The 21,636-nt window shown below is 40.5% G+C and overlaps 1 protein-coding gene across 2 annotated transcripts in view; it reads left to right on the forward strand.

The window, feature by feature from the left end:
- The window catches only part of Fcho2 (FCH and mu domain containing endocytic adaptor 2), a 93,881-nt gene that overhangs the window by 8,640 nt on the left and 63,605 nt on the right, over positions 1 to 21,636 (forward strand). For both annotated transcript variants that reach the window (XM_021179877.3, XM_029468219.2), the window contains exons 2-5: positions 1,237 to 1,328; positions 11,771 to 11,845; positions 19,335 to 19,476; positions 19,703 to 19,855. In XM_021179877.3, the coding sequence (XP_021035536.1) occupies positions 1,237 to 1,328; positions 11,771 to 11,845; positions 19,335 to 19,476; positions 19,703 to 19,855 (462 nt within the window). The remainder of the gene's footprint in view (positions 1 to 1,236; positions 1,329 to 11,770; positions 11,846 to 19,334; positions 19,477 to 19,702; positions 19,856 to 21,636) is intronic.

A 21,636-nucleotide genomic window follows, 5' to 3' on the forward strand; every position in this document is an offset into this window, starting at 1 on the left:
AGAGCCGGGCGTGGTGGCGCACGCCTTTAATCCCAGCACTCGGGAGGCAGAGGCAGGCGGATTTCTGAGTTCGAGGCCAGCCTGGTCTACAAAGTGAGTGCCAGGACAGCCAGGGCTACACAGAGAAACCCTGTCTCGAAAAACCAAAAAAAAAAAAAAAAAAAAAAAAAAACCAGCATTTAAAAAACTTTATGCTTTTTTTTCAAGTTTATTGAAAATTTGAATAGGAATTTTATGATGTTCAAAGCTTATGTTAATAGTATGCTGTTTTGACTCAGAAGTCAGGATTTAAACTTTCCTTCCTTCCATCCATCCATCCATCCATCCATCCATCCATCCATCCGTCCATGGCAAGGTCTCATTATAGTCCTGGCTATTCTAGTATGTAGAATAGGCTGGCCTTGAACTCACAGAGATCTTACCCATCTCCCATTACCTTCCAGTGCTGGAATTAAAGGTGTATATCATCATGCTGAGCTGGGATTTAGTTATTTTAAAGCAAAAACATAATAAAATGTTTTTAATAAAATAAAAAACCCCATAAGTTAAATCAAGAATCTCTTGCTATGTATAATGGGGTTTTATAATGTATTTTAAAAGGTCTATGTTGGGGGGAGGGTATGGGGGACTTTTGGATAGCATTGGAAATGTAAATGAGGAAAATACCTAATTTAAAAAAATAATAATAGAAAAAAAATCCATGTTACATTTCCTATTATGGTGTGTGTTAAAGTTTCGGATTAATCTCATCGATTATACACTTTTACATGTTTATAGAATGAGTATGTATAGTAAACTATAAATGTTATTAAAGGTATGGAATTGCTTTGAAAGTATGTAATCATTTAACAATTTTTTTAAAAGATTTTATTTATTATATGTAAGTACACTGTAGCTGTCTTCAGATCTCATTATAGATGGTTGTGCGCCACCATGCGGTTGCTGGGATTTGAACTCAGGACCTCTGGAAGAGCAGTCAGTGCTCTTACCTGCTGAGCCATTTCGCCAGCCCAACAGTTTTTAACTTAAAGAAAAATAGCTTACCAGAACAGGTGGATTTCTGAGTTTGAGGCCAGCCTGGTCTACAAAGTGAGTTCCAGGACAGCCAGGGCTATACAGAGAAACCCTGTCTCAAAAAACCAAAAAAAAAAAAAAAAGAATTATATACTAATTAATGAAGGATTATTGTATTTTCATAATTTTAATGTCTTTTTTTGTTTATCTTTTGAATTTCAGGGGGAAAAAAATAATGGCTTTGATGTACTGTACCATAATATGAAGCATGGACAGATCTCAACTAAAGAACTAGCAGATTTTGTAAGAGAAAGGTATGTATTTTTATAAGCGGTTTAGGAACTTACCATTAAATTTAAGAATATAAATAATTGCAAAAATTTATTTGGATTTAAATAATCAAGGTTCATTTTAAAAAAACATAGTATAATTATATTTTAAAGCAGTGTTTTACAAACTTTTATCATCTTTGCACTGAGCGCTGATAAAATGGTTCAGTGGCATTGTTGAAGCCCTGGTTTGCAAATGACTGCTTTATAATATCTCTACACTTTGAATGCTTTGAATGTATTAGCAAAATAATATAATGAAACAAGAATTTCATAAGATGAAACATTTGCCATTTATTTTTTATTTATTTGTTGTTGTTTTTGTTGTTGTTTGTTTTTCCCCAGACTGGGTTTCTCCATGTAGCCCTGGCTGTCCTGGAACTTGCTCTGTAGACCAGGCTGGTCTCAAACTCATCTTCCTGCCCCTGCCTCCCGAGACCTGGGATTGCAGGTGTGTGCGACCACCTAGCACACTGCTAGTTTTTAATCAAATATGCTAAAATAATTTGAAAAGATTCTCCCAAACTCAGTTTAGTTGTGCATTATAATTTTTATTGAAAAAGTCTTACAGTTTTGAATGCTATAAATTTTATAAAGTGTGATTTTCTTTAAATTTTTATAATAGTCAATTTAGAAATTTCTAGAAGTCAATATAATTTGACAGTAACAAGGCTGCTTTTGTATTTGGATTCTCTACGCCCCCCCTTATTTATTTATTTATTTATTTAGTGACAAGTTCTCACTTTGTAGCCCTGGCTAGTCCAGAATTCACTACGCAGACTAAGCTGGCCTGGAACTCAGTTCTGTCTTCTCAGCCTCCCCAGTGCTGGAATTTAAGGCCTGTGCCACTGTGCATCCACCCCTGACCCCAATAACCAAAGTCTGATTTAGCTCAGGCTGGCCAGCCTTGAATTTTCTACACTGCCAAAGATGACCTTGATTTTTCTGCTTCAGCCATCTCAGTGCTGGGGCTACAGGCGTTTGCCACATCTGCTCATTGATGCTACTTCTTAGAGCTGTTTTGTGACTAGCTCTCCTTCATTGTGTATTTGTTGTTGTTTTGTTGTATTGTATGAACACATTAAAAAAATCTTTGTTATAGGGACTTTTGGTCTTTAAATATGTCCCATTTGTTCATATTTTCTTTGAATAACATAGCTATCTCATGTTTTCTTAGTACCAAATATTTGCTTGCATTCTGAAGATATGGTTGCAGATATATATCTTTTTTCATGAGCTTATAGGAAGGGAGATATACACGATATACAGCAATTGGGACATAAATGATTTTACATGGGACTAGTTCCTCTGGCTTCCACCTTTCACTTGGAGAGGGAGTCTCAGATACTTGGATCCCTGGGTAAAGGCTGCCCTTCCTGGCTTCTGCATCAGCGTCAGCATAAGCAGGAGTAAAGGAAGGCAGGCACACTATCTCTGACATTTCCTGAACTTTCCTCTACCCAGCATGTACTTCACTGTCACTCTCTGCCTTGAAGTCTCTCTTTATGTCAGTCTCAGGGAGTCTAGTAATTGTGGGGTGATTTCTTTTTGTTTTTGTTTTTTGCTGAGACAGGGTTTCTCTGTGTAGGCCTGGCTGCCCTGGAACTTGCTTTGTAGACCAGGCTGGACTCAATCTCAGAGATCCACCTGCCTCTGCCTTCCAAGTGCTGGGATTAAAGGTGCATGCCACCATTCTTAGTGGAATGGAAATACTCAATGACTGGATTTTATTTTATTTATTTAGTGTGCTCTGGTTCCCATGTTTATTTGATCATTTGGCCCTCAATAAAGGATGAATCTGCAATTTAATTATCTTGATTGTTTATATATTTTTGCCTGAATGTCAGCATTTGCTATTAACTGGTTCATCTTCATTGATTCCTGTTCTAGAACTCATTCTCTGGGTTAGAGGGGCTTTTTTGTTTCTTTGTTTCTATTTTTGTTTTTTTGACCTACAGAACAGCTTGTTGGTTTCTTGTTTAAATTATTTCATAGGTTTTCTGTTTCTGTTAAGATAAACCTGCATTGTCTTAGCTCCCACCTGGTTCCTTCTTACTTCCACCCTGAGATACCAGTCGTGGCTAGGCTTCCTCCACTGCAGGCATTGTAGTTGCTTGTTCTCTCTACATTAGTTAATGCTTCTTTGTATTTCAGAATTTTGCGGTCTACTCACTTGCCCTGCCCTTCCTGGTCTCTCTGACTAGGGTTTAAATCACCTATCTTGATCTCTTCTAGTGTTGTAATATTTTTTAATTCCTCCTTTGAGTTTGTTTCTGTGGTTTTGTTGTACTTAAGAGACAGTGTCCAGTTGTACCTCAGCACTTAGCAGTGTGTTACTGTCTGACATGAGTGCTGTCTTACTCTCTTACTCACTGAGTAAAGCTCTCAGTGGCACACTTGCTTAGTTTGTTGTGTCGTTTGTTTGGCTTTGTTTTTCTGGTCTATCTTCTGCACTTATTCTCCAGCAGAGCTATAATGTGTCAATCTCAGTATCATCTTAGTTTGCTTTCCTGGTTTTCTTCTTTGCTGTCTGCTTTTGGGCCTTTCTGAAAGTCTGTTTTCTTCTGTTGGTTTAGAAGTAATGCCTGCACTATACTTTTTAGTTTGTGATTATTCTAGGTCTTAGAATACAAGTTCCTTGTCCTATTAATATTGAGTGTTGCTTGTTACTTTTACTGTTTCCTGAAGATGTGCAGACCTCAGAACATCACTTCCTCCTGGCTTGTTTAGAGGTCAGAGGACAACTTGCAGGACTGGCTGTCTTTCTACATCCTGTGGGTCTGAGAGATCACACTCAGTTTGTTTGCGTTGGTGGTGAGGCCGTTACTCACTAAGCCATCTTGTTTTAGCCTGCACGTCCCATACATTTTTAAAATTTATTATTATTATTGTTATTATTATTATTTTTGGTTTTTTGAGACAGGGTTTCTCTGTGTAGACCAGGCTGGCCTCGAACTCAGAAATCTGCCTGCCTCTGCCTCCCAAGTGCTGGGACTAAAGGCGTGTGCCACCACGCCCAGCTCTCACTAAGCCATCTTAATAGCCCCTTTCTTTAATTTTTTTTTTTTCTTGAGTCCATGTCTTGGCATATAAACTCTGTCCTGGTTCTCACTCTGTGACCTAGGCTGGCTTTGAGCTCGTATCATCCTTCCCATGGCCTTCTAAGTGTTAGGATAGCAGACATTTGCTACCACTCCTACTCAGTTTTTCACTTTCAAAAACTTCACTGTGTGTCTTAAGCTTTCTATTCCTGCACAAACATCATTACCAAGAAGCAAGTTGGGGAGGAAGCTTACACTTCTACATTGTTGTTCATCACCAAAGGAAGTTAGGACTGGAACTCAGGTAGGTCAGGAAGCAGGAGCTGATGCAGAGGCCATGGAGAGATGTTCTTTACTGGTTTGCTTCCCCTGGCTTGCTCAGCTTGCTTTCTTATAGAACCCAAGACCACCAGCCCAGAGATGGTACCACCCACAAGCGCCCCCACCCCCCATCCCTAATTGAGAAATGCCTTAGAGCTGGATCTCATGGAGACATTTCCTCACCTGAAGCTCCTTTCCCTGTGATAACTCCAGCTTGTGTCAGGTTGACACAAAAACCAGCCAGTACAATTGACACAAACACATCACTATTAAGCCTCAACCCTTACTTTTTTATTTATCCCCAAGATCTAAATAACTCTAAAAGTCCCACAGTCTTTGCAAATTCTTACATATTAAAATTTCAATCCTTTTAAAATATCCAATCTCTTTTAAAATTCAAAGTCTTTTTAAAATTAAAAATCTCTTAACTGTGTGCTCCACTAAAAGACCTTTTTCCTTCAAGAGGGAAAAATATCAGGGCACAGTCACAATCAAAAGAAAAGTCAAAGTCCAGCTGTCTAATGTCTAGGATCCAACTCATGGTCTTTTGGGCTCCCCCAAGGGCTTGGGTCACTTCTCCAGCTCTGCCCTTTGTAGCACACAGCTTGTCTTCTGGGCTCCAGCTGCCTGTACTCCACTGCTGCTGATGGTTTTGATGGTGATTTCATGGTACTGGCAGTTCTAAAACATTGCTGTCTTCCGCTGTAACTAGGTTTCACCAGTAGCCTCTCATAGGCTCTCTTCATGGTGCCAAGCCTCAACTCCTTTGCCTGACCACTTTAGTCCTGGGCAATCAATTGCAACTGAGGCTGCACTTTAATGACCTTCTGTGGCTTCTCACAGTGCTGAGCCTCAGCTGTTCTTCATGACCCCTTCATGCCTTCAAAACCAGTACTACCTGGGTGACTCTTACACATTACCAAGTCCAGCCACAGCACAAGGTACAATCTTGGTTATCTCTGGAACACAGCCTCGGCGCTCCCAGAAAACACATCGCAGAAGATCTCACCTCAGTGATACTGGTCTCTCTCTCTCTCTCTCTCTCTCTCTTTTGTTTTTGTTTTTGTTTTTTTTTTGTTTTGTTTTTGGGTTTTTTTTTTTTTTTGGTTTTTTTAAAGACAGGGTTTCTCTGTATAGTCCTGGCTGACCTGGAACTCTCTTTGTAGACCAGGCTGGCCTGGAACTCAGAAATCCGCCTGCCTCTGCCTCCCAAGTGCTGGGATTAAAGGCATGCGCCACCATGCCCGGCTATACTGGTCCCTTCTTAATCACCACTAATTTCTTAGCTCCAGCTAACCAGCATCAATAGTCCCAGTAATGCAAAGTTTTTGCTTTACTGGTTCTGGTATATTGTTAATCACAGCTGATTCTTCAGCCCCAGCTAACCAGAACCACAGAATCTTCACAATCAAAACAGTCCTGATAACAGTCTTTAATATTCCCTGTGAAATTTCACAAGCCAGGCCTCCATCATCTGCACTGTTCTCAGCATTATCTTCCAGGCTCCTGTACAGCATCCCACAGAGCTCTTAACACTGAATGGATCTTCTAGCCCAAAGTTCCAAAGTCCTTCCACAGTCCTCCCCCAAACCTGGTCAGGTCGTCATAGGAATACCCCACTCCTGGTACCAATTTGCCATTTTTGTTGTCCTTTTTTTTTAATACTATTTTAAAAATTATTTAATGCTTATGGGTGTTTTGTCTGCATGTACATCTGTATCACATGCATATTGGTGCCTGAGGAGGCTCTAGAAGGGTGCATTGCATCCCCTGGCATTGTAATTACAGATAGTTGTAAACTGTAAGCTAGCTGGATGTTGGGAATCAAACCTGGGCCCTAGAAGGGCAGCCAGTTATTACTTTTTAAAATTTATTTATTCCTTTCTCATATATTACACCCAAACCTCAGTTTCCCTCCCTTTCACCTCCTAGTCCCTCCCCCCACAAACTCCCCTCTCCCCCAGATCCACTCCTCCTCCGTTTCCCTTCAGAAAAGAACAGTCCTTCTAGGATATCAACTGAAAAAGGCAGAACAAGTTACAATAAGACTAGACACAGACCCTCATATCAAGGCTGGATGAGACAACCCAGCAGGAAGAAAAGGATCCCAAGAGTTGATACAAGAGTCAGAGGCAATCCCCCACTCCCACTGTCAGGAGTCCCACAAGAACACTAAGCTGTACAACCATATAACATATGCAGAGGATCTAGCTCAGACCTACACAGGCTCTGTGATTGTCATTTCAGTGTCTGTGAGCCCTGCTTAGTGGATTCTGTGGGCTTAACACAGCCCACGGGGTCCTCAACCCCTCTTCTCTGGCTCCTACAATCCTTTCTCCCCTCTTCCACGAAGTTACCCAGTTCTGCCTAATATCTGCAGTCAGTACTCTTAACCTGTGAAGTGCCTCTCTGGTTCCTTTACCTTTTCTGGTTGGTTGGTTTTTGGATTTTTTTCAGACATGGTCTCACTATCTGGCCCTAGCTGTTGGCCTCTGCCACAAATATCTGCCTGCCTCTCCATTCCCAGGCTGGAATTAAAGATGGTTTGCCTCCATACCTGGCTCTTTCATTTAACTTTTTTTTTTTTTTTTAATGGATTTTCAAGATAGGGTTTCTCTGAGTAACAGTGCTCTGTGACCTCATGACTTCCAAATTACAGAGATACTCCTGCCTCTACCTCCTGAGTGCCAGGATTAAAGGCTTGCGCTGCCACAACCAGCCCTAACTTCTTCTTCTTCTTTTTTTTTTTTTTTTTTGGTTTTTCGAGACAGGGTTTTTCTGTGTAGCCCTGGCTGTCCTGGAACTCACTCTGTAGACCAGGCTGGCCTTGAACTCAGAAATCCGCCTGCCTCTGCCTCCCAAGTGCTGGGATTAAAGGCGTGCGCCACCACGCCCGGCCAGCCCTAACTTCTTAAAAAGCCAACATTAGATTAACAGATGTTACATTTCCTTCTTTAACAGTGAGGTCACCTGAGCATTCCTCAACTCTTTCTAAGTTTTGTTTATGACAAACTCCATTTTACTTAAAATTTTTTAGCTGCCTTTTCTAGATGCTCTGAAGGAAAAAGCTGCCTGACATATCTATCTGATGGCTTCTTGGGACATCCTTACTGATGGTTAAACTGTCAAATGTCCTATTCCTAGTTTGTATGTATTTCAGTGTCTTTTTTTTATGACTTTTTAAAATTTTTTTTTATTTTTTATTTTATTTTTTTAAAGATTTATTTATTAATTTATTTTTTACATGTAATACACTGTAGCTGTCTTCAGACGCACCAGAAGAGGGCATCAGATCTCATTACGGGTGGTTGTGAGCCACCATGTGGTTGCTGGGATTTGAACTTCGGACCTTCAGAAGAGCAGTTGGGTGCTCTTCCCCACTGAGCCATCTCACCAGCCCTGACTTTTTGTTTTAAAAGAAGAATTATTTATTTTATTTATAAGAGTACACTGTAGCTGTCTTCAGACATACCGGAAGAGGACATCAGATCCCATTACAGATGGTTGTGAGCTACCATGTGGTTGCTGGGAATTGAACTCAGGGCCTCTGGAAGAACAGTCAGTGCTCTTAACCACTGAACCATCTCTTCAGCCCCCTTTCTTTTTTTATAATTATTATTTTTATGTGTATGGGTGTTTTGTCTGCATGTGTATGTACCGTGCATGTACAATGATCATGGAGGCCAAAGGAGGGCAGCAGATCCCAAAACTGGAGTTAGAGATGGTTGTGAACCATTATGTGGGTGCTTGGAATTATAGTGAGATCCTCTGGAAGAGCAGCAGTGCTCTTTACTGCTGAGCTATCTCCTCAGCCCTGTGTTTTTCTAATTAAACTTCATCCGTAAGATACTAATATTTCACCCAAAAGATAAAAAAAAACTTGCTGGGTGGTGGCGGCACACACCTCTGTGCGTGTGTGCACATGGGCACTTGTGTTGGTTATGTTTTTCAACACAGGGTTCCTTGTATGTAGCCTTGACTGTCCTGGAACTTGATCTGTAGATCAGACTGGCCTCAAACTCATTAGAGATCTGCCTGTTTCTGCCAGCTGAGTACTGGGATTCAAGGCATGAACCACCATGGCCCAGCTGTCATATGCCTTTAATCCTAGCACTGAAGAGGCAGAGTCAGGGGGATCTGTGAATTCGGGGCCACTAGTCTATAGAGTTGGATCCCAGAAAGAACAGCCAGGGCTACAAGAAAAATCTTGTCTCAAAAACCAAAAGAAAAATAAAGATGCTAATATTTATTTCTGCATTTACTTTTAAAAGATGATCAAAGTACTACTCATAGCATTATTTTAAAATATAGACAAAATCAAAACACAAAAACAATTTTGTTGTTATTGTCTGTTTGTGGTACTGTCTTGCTGTGTTTCCCAAGCTGACTTTATGATCTGGCTTGGCCTACTGAATGGATAAGATTATAGGTATTTGCTCTCATCCGAGGCACATACATGAGTAAATGAGCAGAGGAAAACCACAGGGCTACCAGTGAGGGCTTGTTTCTGTCAGTACTTTCTGGGCAGGTGTGTGTGTATGTGTGTGTGTGTATGTGTGTGTGTGTGTGTGTGTGTGTGTGTGTGTGTGTGTGTGTGAGACGAGGAAGTATTTGAAGACAAGTATAGAAATTTGGAGTTGAGGTGATGCAGATGTCTAAGTATGGTTAGGCTGGGAGAGTTGGACGTTAGTGCAAGAGCAGTGTGGAACCCATCAAAATAAATGGACAGGGATGGCTATAGACTATTTCACTATTAAAGTGAGTGCACAGTTGAAAAGGGTTAGAGAAATTACAGAACAGGTAAAGAGTAGCACTTAGAGGTTATATATATATGGGGCAATTTGTGTCTCCCCCCGCCCCCCGCACCAATATTTATTTTATATGTAACACTGCTAATTGTTTTTTTTTTTAAATTTTTAATTTTACTTTTTTTAACCTAAAATCTTCATGTTGTTAGTAGTTAGATAAATGTTTTCTAGTATAGTGTTTTAGATCTATTTGCAAAATAAATTAAACTCTGAAGCTCAGGACCTCATAGTTGCTGGTGAATCATTTAGTTTTATGCAAATGTTTGTCATAAGGCTCATTATTTTGGGTACTGGTGACTTTTAATCCCAGCATGATTCTGAGTTTGAGGCCAGCCTGGTCTACATAGTGAGTTCCGGGACAGCCAGAGCTGTACAGAGAAACCCTGTCTCAAAAAACCAAAAAAAAAAAAAAAAACCAAAAAAAAAACCCCAAAACAAACCCTCATTATTTCAAAATTGTTTTAATTACATCTTTATTTATTTTATGTGCATAGGAGTGTCCATGTGCCAGGTAGGGGGTTAGAGGACATCTTGTGGGGTTTAATTTTCTCCTCCCATGTGAGTTCCAGGGATTAAATTCAGCTTGTTGGGCTTGGTGGCCATCTTCCCAGTTCAGGTTCATTATCGTAACTACACCTCGCCGTGGTGGACAGCAGTAAAGTTGCCAACTACACTGAGTACCCATCCACAGCCCCGCCTGGGATCATTAGACTTAATGTATACTGGCCTTACATTTGTGATTGTCCTGCTTCAGCGTCCCCAGTGCAGGGATTATAGATGTGTCACAATGCTTAGCCTTACTGGTTTCATTGTTGCAGTAATCATTTTATTAGTTGTTATTGTTAATTTCTTGGCGTGCCTAACTTAAAAATTAAAATTTTATTATAGACATGTATAGGGCAAGACTATTTATTGTACATGTAAATTTATTCATACTTGCCATTGTTATGAGAAAATAATTGAGAAAACTATAGGAAAGGATTTATTTGGCTCCCAGTTTCAGAAGTGCTTACCCATGATCATTCACTTATGTTACACTGACCCTGAGGCAAGCAGCAGTTAGAGGATCTGGTAGGAGCTGCTTAAGCTCGGAGCACAGTAAGGAGGCTGGGGTTGAGCTTTGTCTTCCCAGGCTACAGAATTCCTCCAGTAATGTCTCCAGATTATAAATCCACCAGAGGATTAATCCATTATTCAGGGCAGAGGCTTCATGACCTCCTCCATTCTCAGTGATTGGGTTAACCAGCCGGAGACCAAACCTTTAAACATAGGAACTTTTTGGGGGACACTAGGTATCCAAACCACTGGGATAGCCCTTAACACTGTCCAAGCTTTTAGACAGCCACTGGGGTCCCCTGCTGGCTTTTTAACATGTGGCATGTGAAAGACTCTAAGACTCCCAAAGGGAGGCACTTACTCAAGCCTCGGGTCAGCCGCGCACCCAAGAAGACACTGAGACCGAACTTAGGATGTATAGAGAGTAAGATTTAATACAGCAACAACAAGAAAGCACATAAAAAGCACATATACCAGATATCTGGGGTCGAAACTCATGCAGCCAGCAAGGTGCAGAGGAGATTCGGCCATTGGCCCAGACTTGTCACAGGCTTTTATAGGAGAAGGGTAAGGGGAAAAGTACAAGTTTTACGTCACCAAGGGGCTTTGCCAAGGGGCTTTACATAACCAAGGGGTCGTGTCCTATATTTTGGCAATGTACTCGATCTATTGGAACATTCTGGGGTAGTACCAGGAGGCCCCTATCTCAAAAATGTTCTTGGAACAGTCCTCAGTTAGGAGGGGTAGGACTAGGTTTGTTCCAGGAGACCCCTTATCTAAAAAATGTTCCTGAAGCAGTTTCCAATTGGGAGGGGGTACCTTGGGGTAAAAAGTTCAGGTGTGTTCCGGGAACAATCTCCAGATGGGAGGGGTAAGAGGACCCTGAGCTGAAGAGTTCATGGAGAGTTCAGCTTTTCTTCTTTCAGCATGCTCTCTCTCTTTTTTTTTTTTGTTGTTGTTTTTTATTTTTTCGAGACAGGGTTTCTCTGTATAGTCCTGGCTGTCCTGGAGCTCACTCTGTAGACCAGGCTGGCCTTGAACTCAGAAATCCACCTGCCTTTGCCTCCCAAGTGCTGGGATTAAAGGCGTGTGCCACCACTGCCTGGCTTTCATTTTTGCATTTTTAATTAAAGTTTTGTAACTTTGTTATGTTTGGATCACTAAACAATAGATAATATAACATAGCAATTTAATTTAACAGAGCTACAATAGAAGAGGCATACTCCAGATCAATGACAAAACTAGCGAAATCTGCAAGCAATTATTCACAACTTGGGTGAGTTAATTTCTGGCTGTTTTTCAAAATTTATTAAGGCAAAGTTTTTGAGACTATTGGGTTTCTGCTAAGCATCTGAAATTTTGTAAATAAAATGATATTCATCATTTAGTGCTAATACATTTTCAAAGTGTGTTAAAGTGGAAACTAAAGGGTTCTTTGGAAAGTTAGTTCTGTCGGATGGTGTTTTGCTGGGGCAAACACATAAAGGAGTGTTTTCTTGAAGCGGACACGATTGGAAGGGTGTTTTGCTAAATAGACAAGTGAAGGGACATTTAGCTGAGGCGGACACAGGTGAAAGGGTGTCTCACTAAGGCAGATTTCCTGAGGGAATGTTTCGCTGAAGCAGACTCAGATGTTTGGCTAAAGCAGACATGTAAAAGGATGAATGATGAAGGATTCTTCGCTAATGAATGACACAGAAGTATTGGTCCACTTTGCATTGCGCAGTTGAGTTCCATTTGTCATGACTCCATAGAGAAAAATGCACCAAAAAACTTGTGGTGGTGTGCTGGCAGCTTTTTGCCACTTCTGAGGGAGGACTCAGGCCAACTGGCAGAGTGATATCAGCTGGTACAGACTCATTCTGAGGCAAGATCCATGGAAGAGGTGTGATGTTTGAAGGGAGTATAAATAGGTCTCAGTGAACTGAGAGAGGCTTGCTTGTAGAGCTAGCTTTGCAGCAGCACTTCTTGGTCTTAGCTGATCTTTGCTTTGTTGAGGGAGACACAACTAATAACTTCTCCCGGTGTCTGTCCCTGGTGGTCCTGGTCCCTCCTGCTGACTTGTGCTGAGTCAGCTGAGGCCTGGCTGTCTCTGCTGGTCTATTCATGAAGTACTTGCCAGTGGATCGAGCTGCCACTGCTGAATCCTGTGAACTGAGCCCTTGATTTCCTGACAGTGCAAATGGGATTTGCTCCAAAGAACCATTTCTAAACAGGCCCACTTCCCCCAAATCTTAATAATCTTTCTTTTTTTTCTCACTACATCTGGTGGGTGGTGGGCTAGAAGGGAGGTTAAAGCATTTAAGAACCATTTGAGTAGGTTGAGTAAAAAAATCTAAAGCTACAGTGTGTTGTTAGGCAATTTTGTTATTTGTAAATATCGTAGAGTATATTTACAAAGCCTAAAATGTCTCTGAGAAAACTTAGTGATAAGGTTATGGCCATTGATGCCTGTTGCATATATGATGAGTCATTGAACAAATGTCACTATGAGCATGTGGCTGACTATATTGAGTACCCACTTAAAATGTTTGTTTCATACATATAAATATATTCCTGGTAGGCAATGTCATTTAGTTACTGAATCAGTCAGTACAAAGATAATGAAACTTTTTCTTTAAAAAATTTTGAAGTTAAAATATAACCACATTTTCTCCCTTCCCTTCATAGCTATAACCTCCCTTGTTTTCACTCAGATTCATACCTCTGGTTCTTTAAATGTCATTACATAGATTTACATGTTTATGTATGTATAAACATATAACTACAACCCCCTTAGTACTTACAGTGTTGTATGTGACTTCAGGGCTGACCATTGGAATTGGAGCCCCCTGAGGAGCTCTGCCATGGAGACTATTCTCCTCTTCTTAGCATTTCTTGGTTGCCTGGACTTCTTTGTGTAGGATTAAGGCTTCATGAAAATTAGTTTTTCAGTGTATTGATTTAGTATTGCTAGGTTTTGAGATTGCAATTAAATATGTATAAAGTACTATTCTAATTCTCTGAAAGTTCATTTAATTTTTGTTGCACTTTAGCAGTGATCTTTAAAAACTCATTGAAGTGATCTAAAGTGGTAATACATGACCTGTAATCCCAGCATAAGGAGACTGAGATGGGAAGGTATGAGAGCAGCCTCCACAGGCTACAGAGTGAGACCCAATCTTAAGATTAAAGTGCAGCAGCAACAGCAAATCATCTAGAAGATAAACTTCATGTAAATGATGAAAGTATTTTTAAATTCCTTCTATTAGTTAATACTTATTAAATTTTTCTTTGAAAAATTTATATTCCTTATGAAAATTATCTTAAAGTTGAGGAAAGGCTGGTTGTGTGTCTGTCTAACAAGATTTTGTGCTGGGTTGCAGTAAAAGGCTCATCGATAGCTGGGATTCTGGTAAGCCGGAATCTCTTGAAATTTTAACTAAGTTCTGTGAATATCTGTCACTTACTCTAATTAGAGGGGCCTATATAAATAATCTAGTTTACAGGTGAGTCTGTGTTTTAAAAATGTTAAGAAAAGCTACTTATGTGTTGTATAGTTTGGTTGAATGAGTTGAAAGACTTTCTGCTTTGTAGCCCGGGCTCTGTAGGAGAAACCCTAGCTTGTCTTCATTCAGTGGCACTGTTTGGCCATGTGCTGTGTGCTCCCTGGAGACCTGCAGGCATGGCAGTGGCTAGGAAGGCTTCAGGCTGCCCTACCCTTTGCACCTGGGACTGTTGCGACTGGTGCTTGGTAGCTATTTTTATTTTACCTCCATTGATTCTCCAGTTCTTTTCTTTACCCTTCTCTTTTTGTTTTAGGTTCATTCTTATTTTTTATGTCTCTTCTCAGAATTTTGACACCCTTTTTCTAAAGGCTCCATGTTAATTTCTTCTCCAACCGCAGTAGGAGAGTCAGAAAATAATAATGAAAGCTGATTTAACTACTTGACTTTCATTTTATTTAGAAAGAATCTACTGTAATTTTTAGTTTCTTGATGGATAAAGGAAGAAATATGGGTTGACTTGACTTATGATTTCTGACAACATTCTTGTGTTTGGAATAAGATGCACATTGCTTAAATTATTTATATGCATGCCTATATGTGTACCATGTGTGTGCTTGGTGTTTGTGGAGGTCAGAAGAGAGCATTGGATCTCCTACAGTTAGGACTGTTGTGAACCACCACGTGGGTGCTAGGAATGGAACCCAGGTCCTCTGCAAGAGCAACAAGTACTCTAAACCTCTGAATCATCTTTCCAGCCTTCCATAATTATATTTCTGTTCATCTCTTAAGAGCATAGAGATTTTAAATACTGTTTTTGTTTATTGTTGTATATTTTGTCAAGAAGTTTAATTTTGTATTCCCTTACACTTAAGTGTATTTTGAATTTCTCAGTTTGCCTATTAATAAAATGTGTATTACTTGCCCAGAAAAAAAAGTTGTAAATATCACAATTAAAAAATTTAATAGTGAGTGCAAGGTTAAAAGTGTGCTCCAGCATACATGTGTGTGTATAAGTAAATAAATAAGTGTAAAGAAATATACATGTGCGTACACAGTAATGCGTAGAAAAGAGGACAAGAAAGGCTAAGTATTAGGGGATGATGAAGTACCAAATACAAACACTGAACATAAATTATAAGGAGGATATAAAGCTAATAGCTTTTTTTTAGTTTAACTGTTGTGGATTTTTTAGACTTTGTGTGGATAAGTCCATAAAAACATGTTTAGTAGTGAAAGTATAAAATCCAGTGTGAAGCTGGACAGCTTCCATTCTAGTTGGCTACTCTAACTAGACATTTCACTGAGTTGTGTCTTTGGGTCTGGGTTTGTGTGTGATTTGTTTTTCTTTAATTTGAAACTTTCTTATAATTAAGTTTAAAATAAAAAACACGTATTTTAATGTGTGGAGCTGGAGAGATGGATCAGTGGTTGGAGCATTGCTCCACTTCCAGAGGACCCAGGTTCAATCCTTAGTACCCACGTCATGGCTCACAACCACCTGTAACCCCACTTGCAGGAGATTCAGTACTTCTGGCCTCCTTGGGCATCAGACGCTCACACTTGGTATGCAGGCATACATGCAGGCAAGGCACCCACACACATAAAATGAAAATTAGAATTCTTTCATGTAGGTGGGTAGGAAGGTAGGGCAGGGGGTTCCTTTATGGACTCAGTTCTCTTCTTTCTACCGTTACGTGGGTCACAGGGACTGAACTCAGGCTATTGGGTTTACATACCAAACACCTTTGCTTGCTAAGGCAGCTTGGTGGCTTCAAGGAAGCTACTTTTAGAGAAATCTTGTATTGAATACCTTTCTCAGTGTAAAGAATTGTTGGTAATGGTACACTCTCTTACCTGCCCTGAGATTTCGTGACTAGTGTATACCAGGCTTACAGGAAGTGAAGTTCATGTATTTTGGGGTATTTTTTTTTCTCTTGAAAATTTCCAACCACTGTCAGATTTAGTGTTGATTAAATTTCAAGTAAGATAAAATCTAATCATATAACAGCCCTAGTCTAAGGCGTTCAGCCTCATCAAAGAGTACATGCTAGGATAATAAGTGACTGTCGGGGTTTGCTTTGATTTGTTTTTTTCTTTTTGTTTGTTTTTTGTTTTGTTTTTCGAGACATAAGGTTTCTCTGTGTAGTAGCCCTGGCTATCCTGAACTTGCTTTGTAGACCAGGCTGGCCTCATACTCACAAAGATCTGCCTGTCTCTGCCTTCTGAGTGCTTAATGGCTTGTGCCACCATGCCTGGCTGTGACTGTATTCTTTACTGTTGTGCCTTAGTGGATGTTGATACCATTTGTGTTTTCTTTTTCTTCTTTTTTTAATGGCTTTCTGAGACAGGGTTTTTCTGTGTAACAGGGTTTTTCTGTGCAACCTGGCTGTCCCGGAACTTGCTTTGTGTGCCAGGCTGGCCTCAAACTCACAATGATCTGCCTATCTTTGCCTCCCAAGTGGGATTAAAGGTATGCCCCACTATGCCTGGCTGCCATTTGTTTTTTTTTTTTTTCTGTTCAAAGCTTTATTGTGCACACCTTTAAAGCGTGTACTTGACCACAGCATGGATTATCCTTAGAACACTCTATACTAACCAGCCTGATTTAAACTAACTGTGGAAATCTATTTAGTGCTATCCAAGGGATGCTTGAGACCGTTGACTATTTTAAGCCTTCCACTAGTGAGAAAAAGTGACAGGAAAATATGTCGCGTATTCCATACACTGTGGCAGAAAGGTGAATCTGCTAGTATATTGTTTTAAGTACATAGGTACAATACAAAACTCAGATAAAGATTTTGATCGCTGCTGTTAAATAATTTGTGTATAATTGTTGAATGCATAAAGAAATCACATGTAAAATTGATTTTTGCTTCTTTAAATTCAGAAGTGGTGGTTTTATTTTTGTTATCTGATTATTGTGGTGTTGGGGATGAAACCCACGCTCTCTTACATGTGGGACAGACAAGCCTCAGTCATTGACCCAGGCTCTCTTACATGTGAGACAGACAAGCCCTCAGTCATTGACCCAGGATCTCTTACATGTGAGACAAGCCTCAGTCATTGACCCAGGCTCTCTTACATGTGAGACAGACAAGCCCTCAGTCATTGACCCAGGCTCTCTTACATGTGAGACAGACAAGCCTCAGTCATTGACCCACGCTCTCTTACATGTGAGACAGACAAGCCCTCAGTCATTGACCCAGGCTCTCTTACATGTGAGACAGACAAGCCCTCAGTCATTGACCCAGGCTCTCTTACATGTGAGACAGACAAGCCTCAGTCATTGACCCACGCTCTCTTACATGTGAGACAGACAAGCCTCAGTCATTGACCCAGGCTCTCTTACATGTGAGACAGACAAGCCCTCAGTCATTGACCCAGGCTCTCTTACATGTGAGACAGACAAGCCTCAGTCATTGACCCACGCTCTCTTACATGTGAGACAAGCCCTCAGTCATTGACCCAGGCTCTCTTACATGTGAGACAAGCCTCAGTCATTGACCCAGGCTCTCTTACATGTGAGACAGACAAGCCTCAGTCATTGACCCAGGCTCTCTTACATGTGAGACAGACAAGCCTCAGTCATTGACCCAGGCTCTCTTACATGTGAGACAGACAAGCCTCAGTCATTGACCCAGGCTCTCTTACATGTGAGACAGACAAGCCTCAGTCATTGACCCAGGCTCTCTTACATGTGAGACAGACAAGCCCTCAGTCATTGACCCAGGCTCTCTTACATGTGAGACAAGCCCTCAGTCATTGACCCAGGCTCTCTTACATGTGAGACAAGCCCTCAGTCATTGACCCAGGCTCTCTTACATGTGAGACAGACAAGCCCTCAGTCATTGACCCAGGCTCTCTTACATGTGAGACAGACAAGCCCTCAGTCATTGACCCAGGCTCTCTTACATGTGAGACAAGCCCTCAGTCATTGACCCAGGCTCTCTTACATGTGAGACAGACAAGCCTCAGTCATTGACCCAGGCTCTCTTACATGTGAGACAGACAAGCCTCAGTCATTGACCCACGCTCTCTTACATGTGAGACAGACAAGCCCTCAGTCATTGACCCAGGCTCTCTTACATGTGAGACAAGCCCTCAGTCATTGACCCAGGCTCTCTTACATGTGAGACAGACAAGCCTCAGTCATTGACCCAGGCTCTCTTACATGTGAGACAGACAAGCCCTCAGTCATTGACCCAGGCTCTCTTACATGTGAGACAGACAAGCCCTCAGTCATTGACCCAGGCTCTCTTACATGTGAGACAGACAAGCCCTCAGTCATTGACCCAGGCTCTCTTACATGTGAGACAGACAAGCCCTCAGTCATTGACCCAGGCTCTCTTACATGTGAGACAGACAAGCCTCAGTCATTGACCCAGGCTCTCTTACATGTGAGACAGACAAGCCCTCAGTCATTGACCCAGGCTCTCTTACATGTGAGACAGACAAGCCTCAGTCATTGACCCAGGCTCTCTTACATGTGAGACAGACAAGCCCTCAGTCATTGACCCAGGCTCTCTTACATGTGAGACAAGCCCTCAGTCATTGAGCTACGTCTCCAACCCCAGAGCCACTTTATGATGGAGCGTCTTTACTGGTAAGCCAGTAGCTTGAACGTTAACTTTTAGTACTAGTTCATCACACAAAGGCTCATGATGTGTCCGGTACACTTAAATGGTGAGCTGTGAAGACCTGTGGTATAAAATTAACTAAGGTTTTTGTTTGTTTGTTTGTTTTTGTTTTTTCGAGACAGGGTTTCTCTGTGTAGCCCTGGCTGTCCTGGAACTCACTTTGTAGACCAGGCTGGCCTCGAACTCAGAAATCCACCTGCCTCTGCCTCCCGAGTGCTGGGATTAAAGGCGTGCGCCACCCCTGCCCGCCCAGCAAGTTTTGTATCCCTATAGTTCAAAGATACAAATAATTAAGCAAGGACAAACACAAAAACATAGGTCATTATTTTAATTTCATCTTTTTCCCAAAGAAAATAGCTGAATAAGAGTTCAACTTAAGCCGGGCGTGGTGGCGCACGCCTTTAATCCCAGCACTCGGGAGGCAGAGGCAGGCGGATTTCTGAGTTCGAGGCCAGCCTGGTCTACAGAGTGAGTTCCAGGACAGCCAGGGCTATACAGAGAAACCCTGTCTCAAAAAACCAAAAAAAAAAAAAAAAAAAAAAAGAGTTCAACTTAGAACTTTAAACTTTACTTTTCTTTCTTTTTTTACTGGTTCCTTTTTCTTTTAATAAATTACCCCCAAATTGTGCTTTTCCCTTAGAACATTTGCACCTATGTGGGATGTGTTCAAAACATCTACAGAGAAATTAGCAAATTGTCATTTGGATCTTGTTAGAAAATTACAGGAATTAATAAAGGAAGTTCAGAAGTACGGAGAGGAGCAAGTAAAGTCTCATAAGAAGGTAACTCACTCTCTCTCTCTTTCTCTCTCTCTCTCTGTTGAAGGCTGAGCAGTTGCCTAGTAAATGCTTCAGAATTTATTTTATTGAACCATTTCTTTTTTTTTCCCCTTTTTAAAAATTTTTTTATTAGGTATTTTCTTCATTTACATTTCCAATGCTATCCCAGAAGTCCCCCCTATACCCTCCCCCTTCCCTCCCCCCCATTGAACCATTTCTTATTAAACAGACTAAAGAAGAAGTTGCAGGGACTCTGGAAGCAGTCCAAGCCATTCAGAATATAACTCAGGCTCTCCAGAAGTCTAAGGAAAATTACAATGTCAAATGTGTAGAACAGGAACGTCTGAAAAAGGAAGGAGCTACACAAAGAGAAATAGAAAAGGTAATTATAATAAAAATATCTCTAAAACTTCCAAAGTATTTTTTTATATGTGTAGTGGTGTATGTAGAGCACGTGCACGCACGGAGGCCAGAGGTCACTTTGTCCTCCTCTGTTACTCTCCCTTATTTCCTGAATCTCCATCTACCTGAGCTTCATTGACCAGGAGGCCACTGAGTGCCTGCAGTCTAAGAGTCTCTGCTTGCTTCAGTACCAGGATTGCAGAAGGACAGACACCATCATGCCTGGCTTTTATATAGATGCTGGGGACCTGAACCCAAGTCTCTTTGCTTCCATGGTATAAAATTTATTGAGCTATCTCCCTACCCTGGTTACTTACACAGTAAGACAATTGATGAAATAATTTACTGTATTTAGAAAAACATAACCATGTAGCAATAAGCTTTAAGTGTATGTTGTTGCTGACTGAACAAAATTTATATTGTATTTTAGTGGACCATAACCTTTTCTCCTATTCTGTTTTAATTGAGAGTAGGTCTTTTTTTTTTCTTTTCTTTTCTTTTCTTTTCTTTTCTTTTCTTTTCTTTTCTTTTCTTTTCTTTTCTTTTCTTTTTCTTTTTCTTTTTCTTTTTTGTGTGTTTTGTTTTGTTTGAGATAGAATCTCTGTGTATTCCTGGCTGGTTGTAACTCACTATGGCTTCAAACTTGGAGATCCACCTGCCTTCGCTTCTTGATTGCTGGATTAGAGGGGTATGCCACCATAGCTTTTACTCTTCCTCTTAAAGCAGTTCACCCATTCACTTACTTGATGCATATTTCATTTAGAAACAATTTTGAAATCTTTGTAAAATATTTAACATACCTAATTGGAAAAATATAATGTATACCTTTGGGTAAAAGTAAAATGAAAAAATTAAAAATTTGATGAGATTTGGAGTAATAAGTTCCTTTACAGTTTATATAATAAATACAAATTGGGACGCAAGAAAAGATAAGCTAAGATGGGCGTGGTGGCGCACGCCTTTAATCCCAGCACTCGGGAGGCAGAGGCAGGTGGATTTCTGAGTTTGAGGCCAGCCTGGTCTATAAAGTGAGTTCCAGGACAGCCAGGGCTATACAGAGAAACCCTGTCTCGAACCCCCCCCCCAAAAAAAAAAGAAATAAAAAATAAAATAAAATAAAAAGATAGTTACATAGTACAGATCTTCTGTGTGAAGTTACGTTCCTCCAAACAGTTGACTTTATTACTATTGACTTACAATAGTGATATCAGTATTATTATTGTGAGAATTCATCACTACATTGTCTTTAGCAGCATGTTACTTGAAAAATTATTGAATTTCCAGTTTTTTAATAAAGGCAAATTTACAAGTTTGTTTTAGTTTCATGCTTTAGAATAGATTATTGCCTTAATGAGTGATTTGCTTCAGTATATTTTATGAGTGAAATATATTTTGAACATAATTTCCCCTCCCCAACTCCTCCCAGATCTTATCTCCCTGTCCACACAACTTTGTTCTCTCTCCCTTCCTCTCTTTCTCTTTTTCTCTTTAAAAAACGGAAAGAAAATTAAACAGGAAACCAGTAAGACAAAAAAATGGCCAAATGAGGGCTGGAGAGATGGCTCAGTGGCTAAGAGCACGGACTCTTCCAAAGGTCCTGAGTTCAAATCCCAGCAACCACATGGTAGCTCACAACCATCTGTAATGAGATCTGACTCCCTCTTCTGTTGTGTCTGAAAACAGCTACAGTGTACTTACATATAATAAATAAGTAAATCTTCAGAAAAAAAGTCCAAATGAAACAAAAAACCCACAGAATAA

Source organism: Mus caroli, unplaced genomic scaffold (genome assembly GCF_978045245.1).
Source record: "Mus caroli unplaced genomic scaffold, Mus_caroli_1 scaffold_15, whole genome shotgun sequence".
In the NCBI taxonomy this organism is placed as follows: domain Eukaryota; kingdom Metazoa; phylum Chordata; class Mammalia; order Rodentia; family Muridae; genus Mus; species Mus caroli.